Genomic DNA, 12,042 nt, shown 5'->3' on the forward strand with positions numbered 1-12,042 from the left:
TACAGACATCTGCAAAAAAAAAAAAAGGGCTCCATCTCCCTTTCAGTCATTTCTGTGTTCATATAAATCTACACAAACTCAACTGGGCATCTTTTTTTTTCTTCTTTTTTTTGGGCAAAAGCCGTTATTTTATCTGAAATCGAACTTGCTGAAGCACAAAGAAAACTGTAACTCCAAAAATCCCTACAAACCACAGAACAGCCACATTCTCGCAGCAGTTCAGGAGTGCATTAAAACGCACACTGAAGAAAACACAAGCACACACAGAGGATATGCTGTTCGTCTCTCCCAGAGATTTAGAAAAGGACGAGATTTCTTTGAAATTCACATATCTTTATAAGACAGGACAAAATGGAAAAGGAGATCGTCTGATTGTTTGAAGACATTTTCTTAAGAGAGTCACATTAATACAAAGATCTATCATGGAATATCAGTATTTTATATACTGCAGTTGTTATACCACATTTTTATATTCTGTAACATCTTTACATGGTAATATGCCAACTTTTCTTCAAAAAGTGTTCAGTTAGTTCATCCAAGAAAAAAGGAAAAAAAAAAAAAAGAAAAACGCATTAAACAATAAACTCACCATGAAAGGATTACAATACCCTGCAAATGCTCACGGTCTGTCATAATGTCTTTAAGCATTTATCTTTACCATAAGAGAATACACAAAAACTCAATACTTTGGGTAACTGAAATTGATTTGATCCCGCTTGTAATATAAAAGCACATGAAATAACTGAATGCTTTACACAGTCCCAAGGGGAACAGAGACAACACAGTGATACTGTGAGAAGTCATGTCAAGATAAAAAGAAATATGTGAAAAGAGATCCACGTAGAACTGCTATATATTCAGACACAACATGAAATAAAACAGTTGCCTGAGGTTTATCATTCACTTTTAAATCTCCAGGACTGGAGAACAAACTTTGAAATAGGCAGTTTTTCTTTTCAATAAACTGAACCTTCAGAACTCATATTTGGATTTTGTTGTAGTGGGTGGGATTTTTTTTTTTTTTGCCGGCTTCCACTTTCAAAAACATACAGGTCCATTTAAGACTGTAAATATTAGAAATGGCTGGGATAAAAGTTATTAACTGATCCATCATAAATTGATACTGAGGTATCTACGTACTTCTGTAATAGCAAACTCTCCCCCAGAGTCAGGTGTATACTGTGTGTATACTGTTGGCCATGTATAGTCTGTCCGCAGATGTTTTTATACTGCGCCCGTTTTCTAAAGCCAATGTTAGAGTAGGGGCGCCATGACAGAAAGCCAAAGTGGAGCTGACTAAAGCTAGGAGGGACACACACTTACATTTAGTATGTTTGATTATGTGGGAGTCTTAACAGAAGTGGCTTCTATAATAATGGTAGAGGTAAATAATTACTACACATGAACAGCTGAAAAAGAGCTGTATCATAAAAAACATTTATTTTGGTCAGTAATGTCACAAAACCTTGATGGTGTTAACCAGCATAATTTAAAGGCTGTAGTTTTAAGGTATTATGCGTATTTGCTTTCTTGCTTAGGTAAATTCGAAAGGAACAGCACAGTTGTAAGTATACGGTCAAAATGCAGACTGAATAAGGGAGAATTAGCGTAGCACAAAGTCTAAAAGCAATCCAAGCATCCTTAAACTCATAAAACCATATAACAGTAAATTAAAATCTTAGAATAGTTGAATATAGCAAGTAACAAAAGTGATGCTGGTTAGATTTGGCTAACATTAGCTTATCTGCGATTGTAATTATTCGCAAATAAACATTTTTTTTATTCATTCCCTTTTCTAACAAAAATTACTTTTTCGCAGGACTAAAGGAAGGCTGGGAATGATGACATACTCCAAATTACTGTAAAAAAAATGTAAAAAAAAAAAGACAAACAACAGTAACAAAAAGCAGTGGAAATTGTTGCACTCAGCAGCCTGCCTATGCAATATTAGTAGTTCAAGTAAATGGAAGGTATTGGCAGGTTTACCATGATTTTTAAATGTTACCACCTCAAAACTATGAAAGTTATTATCATAATTTCCCTTTTGTATAAAGTCCTTTCAGTTCTATGCTGAAAGAAGTTAATGATGGTTTCAAATTTTGGCTAGCAGTAATCAGTGACTTTACCTCTCTGCTCTGTAGTGACCAATCCTCATCCTTTAGAGGAGAGTGTGCTGTTTGAACTGAAACTGTGTTTGTGAAAGCAGTTCCCAGTGTTTTTCTGGAAAAAAATGAGATCTTCTATAAAATACAAAAAATTAAAAGTTGCACATTTTAAAATTCTAGTTTTACTATATCTGTAAGATGAAATGTAATGAAGAAATTAAAATCTTTTAAGTTAACCAAATGGTGACGCTGATTTTGCAGATTAACTATGAATAATATTCCTTAAATATTCCTAAACTATCTTTAACTGAAAAAAGTGATTGGCATCTAATTTCTATAAACACACAAAAAGGTCTACTTTTATTTTAAATATTGAAACTCACTGATAGTCTTTCAGTCTCTATTTCTCCAAAATAAAAATTTATACTATTAGTTGTATTTAAATAGTAGCAAGGAATTATTGTTGCTTTTCTGTTTCTGATAAAATCCCTTTTAATCATCTTGTTTTGTTTTAATACTGTGAGAACATTGTATTGTTACTTCTGGTCATCATACTGTGAGGACATCAGAACGATTAATGCCAAGTCAATAATTTATTTATTAACTTTTTATGCATCCAACAATTGCAGCTGTGCAGTCGCCATCAAATGTAGAGCACTTTTTAGAATCGGCTTCATGTGAGACAAACAATTAGAACAACAAAATAAAGCAATAACGGTTATTAGTACTACTATGCAGTGTTTCATATTTATCATCATGGATTCTGACCGGCAGGTTGGTAGAGCAACTCCAGGTTTCCAAGTCAAGAGTTTTGGGCGACTCTTGAGTCCTTAAAATTAAAGATTCAGAGCACCAAATAATTTGACTGGTTCTCCTGTTTAGGATTTTATGCTGAGCTAACGACTGAGCTCCAGATATAGTTCAAAAGTGCATTGTTAAGGACCTCACAGTAAGAAAGCAAATAGTCATATTTCACGAAACATCAAACTGCTCCCTTAAAGAGGCAATACAGCCGCAGTGATAGCAAATGATGAATATGCTTAGAGCTACAAAAATGTTTGCTTTAGCAGTTTCACACCAAAAAGCTTGAAAATGACAAAGCGTGTGTTTGTGATTTAGGGGTGTGGCGTGACAGATTACTTATCAACTCATTATTCTTGCTATAAAAAGCTAATGAAGTGGAAAGTCAAAGCGAGGCTTCAGCACCTCCAGTAGGTTGAACCATGGCTCTGAGTCATCCTACACTCTCCACAGTCTGTGATACATTTTTAGTGGGTCGTTTAAATTAGATCCACTATCATTCACTTTTACCATATTCAACAACTTAACCAGCACCAACGTGGGTAAATTCCAAGGAGAAATCTCCACTGAATCAGGATGAAAACAAAGACCATAGCTTAATACATTAGTCACCCAGATCACAGTCAGGAAAGAAACCAAAGTAACATCGGAAAAATAAGTTAACATAATTCTGACACATAGAATTTTACAATATGTACATTATTTTTTAAATTAAAATAGATTTGTCAATTGTCTGATTGGATAGGTCCTTCACAGAGCACATATTTTCATCAACCATCCAGTGTTATCCACAGTTCCCTTTGAAAGCTCAGAGCCAGCCAATCAGAGAGCATGTAAGGCTTCCTTATCACAAGTCCCTGCCAGTATGTTGGTGGCAACTTCAGACAGGGCAAAGCCCTTAGCAACAAAAACGGCAGATGCTTTACCACCTTGACAAACCTTGAAAAAGAAATAAATATAAAATATATGTAATATTTCTATATATATTCATAAACCAAACCCAGATAAATTTTAAACTCTGATGTATTCTCTCCTTTGTACCAAGCTGTAGCCATTATCCCATTTTAAGCCAAGTCTGCTTTTTTTCCGTGTTTGTGAATTTTTGCAGTTTTTTTCAAGGGAAAAAAGTCTTCTTCAAACATGTACATCTTATATGCAGGTAAACAAAATGTAAAAGTGCATGTTTTTATTTTTTTTTATATGTTTTATCCACTATATCCAAAAGTGTTGCAGGCACTTAAGTCCCTCCCAAACAAAGCAGGTGTTTTTCGACAGTGGATCAGGTTGGTTTGGTTAATCCTGGATTCGTCTGGGGCGCTCTGTCTCATTTTGTCTCTGTCGATCTTTCTGTCTCTTGGGGAATGGGCCACCCGGGGGGGCTGCTGCTAGCCCAGGATGTCTAGGTAGACTGGGGTGGCTTTTCCCATGGCAAACAGGACCTTCTGAATGTCCTTAATGTTTAGTCGCTGCTGTGGTTCCCTCTGCCAGCAGCCTAGCATGATGTCGTACACCTCCTTGGGACAAATCCGTGGCCTCTCCAGCACCCGACCCTGGGTTATGCACTCAATAACCTGCAGAGGAGACAGAGCAGTGGAGTGAGACAGGACCATCCTCAGCGACTGATTGCTTTGCTTTGATCATAATGAGAAAGTGGTGTCACTGAGATTTCAGCTAATGAAAATGTGATGAAAAAAAAACAAAACAGAACAGATTCACAGCAAAGATGTGTTATATTAAAGTGGAATTTATGTTTTTATTCTTTTGTCCCCACAGCAGAAAGAAAAATCGAAAACATTGTGAGGGTGGACACGTGAAAGCAAGATTAGTCAGATAACTCAGATAATGATTAGACATTATCATTTATTATCAACTACGTATTGTTGATTTGCATGAAAAAAACTGCTTTACCCTTTAGGTAGCTGTCTTATTATTGCCTTTTGTGAAACTGTCCAGTATTGAGGTCACAAAACAAATGTTGGTATCAGACAAAGATATACAAAGTAAATCCAAAAAAGTATTTTTCAAATACAAATTCATTTATTATGGCACAAAAAATAAGCCAAACCAACATTGAATTGCATCTCTTCTCCTCTATTGTCCCTTATGAAATTATATTTGCCTCCTTTTTAAATGATGAACTAAAGGACATGCTTATTCCTGTCCAATCTAAATGTATCAGTTCTTGTCTATATAAAGTGGAACCACAATGTGTTAGTCAAAATTTTTCATTATCATTGCTTCTATGACAGCCATTTAACTTAAGTTCTAATATCCCTCTTTGAGCTTCTCATTTGTTGCAGCATCTTTCAATGCAAATGAGAAACTTCACATCATGCTTTCTCCAGGTAACAGGCAGAGGCGTAGCCAGAAAAATTTAAAGGGGTGGCCAGTCAAAAACCAAAGCACACTGAGGGGTGGCCAAAAACGGATAGGCGCAAGAACCTCAGGCTCAATCTAATATTTTCTATCCATATTTTCTAAATATGACTAACTATACTTTCCTACAGCCTTTGCTGAAGAATAGATGCATATATTTAAACATCCATTCTGTCTAAATAAAAGGCTTAGTGGACAAAATTTCTGGGGCAAACGAAATTCCATTGTCATTACTTAGCTACTATTATCAAAAATTGTTCTGCATAAGATTTATATTTACATGTACTGATATCTATATTAAGTTATTATTAAAGTAGTTACTTATCTATGATTTCACCTAAGAGTCCTAGATGACTTGCAAAGACACATAATTTTCTGTTTACCCCATATAACACAAAATTTAGTTCTGAAGAGAGCATGAATTCTATATATATACATAGTTTAAAGTTAGTTTGTTGATGTGTATATACTTAACTACAGTGTTTTAGTTGTCAAGTAATTGCTAATAAATGAAAAAATTAAATGTTTAATAAGTATGAACATTTAGAGTATTACTGCTGTCCTCGTCTGTATTAGAGGTTGGAAAAAATGGTGGGGGTGGCCACAGGGGTGGCCCCCCATCTAGCTCCGCCCTTGGTAACAGGTTGTTCAACTCTACCCTGTTTGGCCGTATTCATAGTTTGATAGCGGTGTTATGATCATTTATTGACAGGGATTTTTTTATAGCATTATGGGTCTTTAATGGCAATAAAGATTCTTAATCTTTCAACATGTCTTTTATACAACATCCAAAGATTAATACAAACTTGGTAACATTAGTGCCAACAACGTCACTGAATGTCTTTTGAATGTGTTCTCCAAACAAACGGCAGATTACAAAACTGTTTGTTCAACATTGTTGTTCTTCTTAAGTTTCTTTATTTTTGTGTATTTTCTATTTAAAACACAAAACAATGTGATGTCCCTACGGGGGTGAAAGCAAGCGCACTGTAGTACCATAGGCAGAGAGCAAGAGGATGTGTTTTCATTACAATAGCCACTATGTTTTATCAACATGTCTGTAACACAGCTTATTGTAATTTTAGCTTCATCTGCAGTTTAGCACTGTGTCTGTCAGTTCCACGGACGACATAAGTGACCCCTTATTAAGTCTTTAGGGTAATCCTTTTTCCAACAGTACTGACGTGTGCAGCTGAACTGCATTTCCTGTGAATAGGCTCTGATACTGGGGGGTCACTATAATACTTTGACTGGGTTAATAGACCCAGCAACCAGACATTTAGATATACCCACTTGTTGATTTTACATTCTTCAGTATGAAAAAAAAAATAGAGAGATTGTTTGGGAAGTGTTGGTCTGGAGGTTAGAGCAGTGTGTTTGTGCTCTGAGAAGTTTGGAAGTAAGCGGTTCAATCCCCACAGCCTGCACTCTGGGTCCCTGAGCAAGACCCTTAACCCCACACTGCTCCATGGGCACTGCACAGTAGCAGCTCAGGCTCCCCAAGGGGATTGGTTAAATGCAGATAAATCGATCCATTTTGAGATTAATAAAGTTCAACTATCATTAAAAAAATATAGTTGATTTATTGACAGTCCATGACCTTGTTTATCAGTCAATGCAGCAAAGTAAAAAAAAATAAGTTAACAAAACACTGAAGAAACAATATCCATCAGATACGATACCAATTAAAGAAGTGACTAAATTCAGCAAGTACAAGTACATAACATAATGTATTTAGGAGTTAAAATAGTGGATTTTCCATGATATGACTCCTATAACCTTAAATAAAAAAGACTTGGTAGTAAAAAGTCCAGAAACTTGTTCTGATGTCATTATTATGCTATCAATAGAATTTAATTAATTTTTAAATAGAACCAAGTTAACAGCATTAAAGAAAAAAAATCTCAGAAAAGACATTATAACCTGATCTAACAACATTTAAAAAACAGATAATAGAAAAATCGCTGATAGCTATCAGGAAAGGGTTTGATCGAGCCTTTATAAACTGATGAAGAAAACACCCAACAGTGGAAATCGATTCTGCACTCATTCAGGAGGCTGAAAAAGAATCCAGAAGAATCTCTAAAGTTCTGCTAGTCTCATTTAAGGCGCCATTTATGATTAAACAATAAAAACGATACTGGGCAAAAAATAGAATCAACATTAGAGCTCCAAGGCCAAAACTGGTGCTGAACAAAAACAGCAAAAAGGCTCCTCTCATGTTTCCACTCAGAAAAATAATAGGGGAGTTTTGGAGTGGTCTATAGAAAAGTTAAAAAACAAATAATCAAAGGGGGCAAATTTATTTCCTGGGACTGTGAAATATGGATATTTCGCAAGATGTCGATATAATGTGGGAATATGTAGTCTGGTTGCTAATCCATTACAATCAGAAGTTTATTTCCTGTATAAGCAAATTATATTCGGTTTATATTTACTGATCTACTTCCACATAGCAACAGAACAAATGCATTATAAAAACCCTGTTTAAATGTGGGTCTTTCCCCCATATTGTTTGAATCTCTATGTCATGTTCTACTGCAACAGAAAACAGCCATGGCAGATAAAACACGTTGAGGACTGACAGGATGGAGGATCACATACAGCCTCTTTGCATAAATTCCTCTATAATAAATAGTACAATGAAGCAGCAGCAGGGACTGCAGTCTCCTGGCAACAGCACCAGACCAGGCAAAGCAGTAGTGACTGAGAATCTGGCTGATTTATGAGAAATACTGCAAGTCAGTCTGCAGAGTAACGTTGCGTTTGTTTAGGTTAAATTAGGTCAATTTTAATCCTAGCAATGATTATTATTTCTTCAACTCAACCTCTTTTTTCGGCATCTTTTTTCCAAGTATTACGGATTAGCAAATAATAGTGACTCTTCAATAACTGTGTTTGTGGGAAATGAATGATAAGGTGGTTAAAGGCAAATAGCTATTGAGTAATTTTAAGTTGAGCTTTTTTTAACAAGGAACTATTGGAATGTTTGCTGCTGCTTTCTCTGCATTACACTTTCAGTATTGCACCACTTAAAACTGGTTGGCACTACTGGTCGTAACAATCTGCCTGATCACACTAGTGACTTAAGTCTTTTCTAAAGCTACGTACACAATCTGCGATTTCAGCCATACTGGATAGGGACATACACAATGAAAACAGTATCTCTAGTCTCATTGTATCATGGATTCTAGCAGACAGGTCTGACAGAAATAGGCCTGTGACATAAACTGGTTAGCAAGCTATCTTTGTTAGATAGACATAGACAACTTTTATTGTCATTTTGTATACACAGAATGTATACAAAATGCATTGATATGGAAATTCAGAAAATTAATATATATGGTGCAAGTATGCAGTATTTTGGTTGGTTTTATCAGTGTGAAGTGACATGATTTAGAGTTTGTTCAACAGTTCAGCTGTCTGATGGCAGTGGGGAAGAAGCTGTTGCAGAATGTGCTGGATGCATCGAATGCTACAAAGACTCACTAATACATGATTTGTCAAGCAGCAACAAAAATGTATGACTCTTTTAGGGCTATTTTGTCACGATGCTGCCCTCTTTTGGTATATTTTTAGTTTATTTGTAATTTTGTGTCTTTGTGGTTGTTTTCTAGCTGCCTTGAGTTACTTTCTGTTGCCACCTTATGCCTTTCTACTTTCCACTAGCTCCCTTCTAGTCACTTCCATCCACACCTGCTCTGTATTAGCTGATTTTTCCAGTCTTTGTTCTGTGTCCCATATATGCTGAGTTCAAATCCTCAAAAGGCCAGATTTTTAAGCCAATTACATCATAGCGCGGCGCCAAGGTCTGTTTGGATCATGTGGCTGTTCTGAAGGACGGGTCTGGTGTATCTTAGGTAGCCTTGGGTATCCCATGATTCATTGCAAGTCCAAGCAAGGCAGCTGCTCTTTTCCCAGAGGAATAGGATAATTGGTGCCGAACAGTCGTGACTATTAGAAGTGCAGTTTCTCCCAATACAAGTATGTGAATGGTACCATCTGAAACTAATGAAAATAGTATTTTAAATGGTTATTGAATCAGATATGTGGTGGTAATGTTTGATTTATCGAAATATTTTAACTGTTACTGTATAAATGGGTTTGGCTGTAATTCAAGAACAGATTCTAATATATTAGCAGTGTGGGGACTATACATCTGAAATGATTTTTATCATATCTATTAATATCTATTTTGCAGAATTTGCTTAACTAAGTATTTTTTGTTGTTTAATACAAGATATTTTGCACATATATTTTTACACATACATTGTCATAAATATATCTTTCTACCTTTTTATATCATTACATTTACTTTTATCTGTTCATGCTCCTGGTGGTTGTCACCTTTATTCCATTCTGTCTTCTCATGAGTGTAGTCTTTTTTCACTTTAAAATAAAAAATAAAAAAGAAATAAAAAGAAACAGTAGTGAAAAGTTTGTATTAAATCTTTTCCTGCTTTATATGTCAACTCTCATGGTTGCTAAGGGGCAGAGCATATGGGGGGTAAAAGCCGCAGAAGGCTGGACCTGTTTGAATCCACAACCAAAAATCTTCTGGTCTCCTAATTTCCACAGACTTCGAAGGATCCAGTCTAGATAGATCGGGTTCTTGGTGAATGCAGCCTTTAAAATCAAACACACCCATATAATCTCCCTGTGCAATTCCTCTTTGCTGGTTTGTTGTTCTATTGTTGCTTCTCATCTCTGGCTCCCCACATGAGTTTTCCCTGATGTTATCTGATTTTTAGTTCTCAGTATTTTTGTTTTTTGGAATTTTGTATATGTTGCCTTGGATTATCTGATTAAATCTACAAAACTCACCTCTGCCTCCTGATCTCTGCATTCAGGTCCTCTAAAACCTCCACTCAACCTTGACATATTTGTTGCATCAATCTGATTGTGTGTGTGATCAGATTTCTGTTGTGGATTTGACATCAGTGTGGCACCATGACAGTGAGTAAAGATTGCCCAATATCTGCTTTTGTCTGCTCAGTTCTAAGATGCACATCTGTATTGCACATGTGTATTGCATATTCTGACCATAATGAATTAAACCAGGAGATCACGAAACAACTCAACAAAAACATAAAAATTTCTGCAGACCTCATTAAAAATAGCCAAAATAAGACAGAGAAACTGAGAAACCAAAGTGGAACTTTTAGGCAGTGTATTTGATGGGTGACCTAAAACTCGCACAGCATTAAAGAAACAATCATACTGAAAGTTAAACATGGTAGCGTGAAGGTATGGAGCTGCTCTCTACCAGAACCTGTGAGAGAATATCCAGGCATCGGTAGGCATTGCAAGCGTGTATATATTTTGATTGTGCAACAGAACAATGATCCTGAGTTCTTGTGCAAGAACAGCTCTGAATGACAAAATAATAGGTTTGTGAAAAGCCTACAAAAAATCTGGTTCTCTTGGCCCTTTTTGTTTGCATGTGGGATCAAACAGATCTTAAAATCAAATTTCCCTTTCTTTAACATTTGTCACTTTGCCACCTTAACATCCATTATAATCCCTTTAAACCATCCGTCCACCTGTCCGTCCGTCTGTCCGTCCATCCATCCATCCATCCATCCATCCATCCATCCATCCATCCATCCATCCATCCATCCATCCATCCATCCATCCATCCGAGTCAACCAACCAGCAAGCACCATACATGTCTTTTGGATGCTCATTGACATGCTGCAGGGTCTCTGTACCTCATTGTTACCCAGTTGAAACCAAGGCTGCTTCCCATAGGTGAAGATCTCCCAAAGGATGACCCCAAAACTCCACACATCACTTTCTGTGGAAAACTTCCTGTACATGATGCTCTCTGGGGGCATCCAGCGAATGGGTAGCATGGTGTGTCCTCCAACCTAAGTGGAAAAGAGAACAAATAAGAGGGAGAGAGATATCATTACTGCAAAAAGACAAGCTGTTTTTAGCAGATCTAGTTGTCAATACAGTAAGTTTGAATTATTGAGAGGAAAAAAATAATACAAAAGTAATACAAAAAATAAAAATTGAGTATAAAAACAAACCTAACCATAACATACAACAAGGTTGGCAGGGTCTGAACACACAAATGGTCAAAGCTAATAAGCAATGTGAACCTCTTCCATCGATTAATTAATGCTTTATTGTTGTTGAATCTAATTTTTTTTTTTTGCAGATTCCATAGAACAGATAATAAACTGCAATGAGAAAGTTGCAAAAACGTCCCGATATGAGCACCCAGAGTTAACACAGATGAGGCTGTGGCCTGAAGTCTTTCTAAATTGAAGTCAACCAAAGCCACTGGCCCAGGTGGCCTTAAGGACCACCCACTCAAAAACTGTGCTTTTTAAATTTACCTTTTTAAAAAGCTTACCTCCTTGTCACATGTGTCACATACTCTAGATCCATACCAAAAAAAGCTAGGGGCAATTTAACCTGAAGGTTTCAAGCCTATTACTTTAACCTTTGTTCTGTGTAAAACTATGGAGAGGGAGCTTGATGTCTTGACCACTACTGGCCACTTTTTAGTTTGCCTTTAACAGGGAGTGAGGTACTTCACATTCTGTATTGACATTGCTTGACATGGTCTTAAAACATATTCTGCTTGTTAAAGCATATGCTAGAGTTCTGTTTATAGATTTTACTGCAGCTTGCAATGCTATAAAACTGCATATTCTTCTGAAAAGACTGACAGATTCAAATATAGATAAGGGCTTGATGCTCTGGATCAGAGAATTTCTCTGCAAGCGCCCTCAGAGGGTCAGTGCTA

General features: G+C 36.4%; 1 protein-coding gene across 2 annotated transcripts in view; it reads right to left on the bottom strand.

Moving 5' to 3' along the window:
• Positions 1-369: 369 nt before the first annotated feature.
• The window catches only part of ntrk3b (neurotrophic tyrosine kinase, receptor, type 3b), a 374,712-nt gene continuing 363,039 nt past the window's right edge, over positions 370-12,042 (bottom strand). For both annotated transcript variants that reach the window (XM_038292890.1, XM_038292888.1), the window contains exons 15-16: positions 10,994-11,152; positions 370-4,477 (exon numbers count right to left, since the gene is read on the bottom strand). In XM_038292890.1, coding sequence (XP_038148818.1) covers positions 4,292-4,477; positions 10,994-11,152 — 345 coding nt within the window. In that variant the 3' untranslated portion in view covers positions 370-4,291. The remainder of the gene's footprint in view (positions 4,478-10,993; positions 11,153-12,042) is intronic.

This window comes from Cyprinodon tularosa, unplaced genomic scaffold, assembly GCF_016077235.1.
Source record: "Cyprinodon tularosa strain WSP-4 unplaced genomic scaffold, ASM1607723v1 ctg319, whole genome shotgun sequence".
NCBI lineage: Eukaryota > Metazoa > Chordata > Actinopteri > Cyprinodontiformes > Cyprinodontidae > Cyprinodon > Cyprinodon tularosa.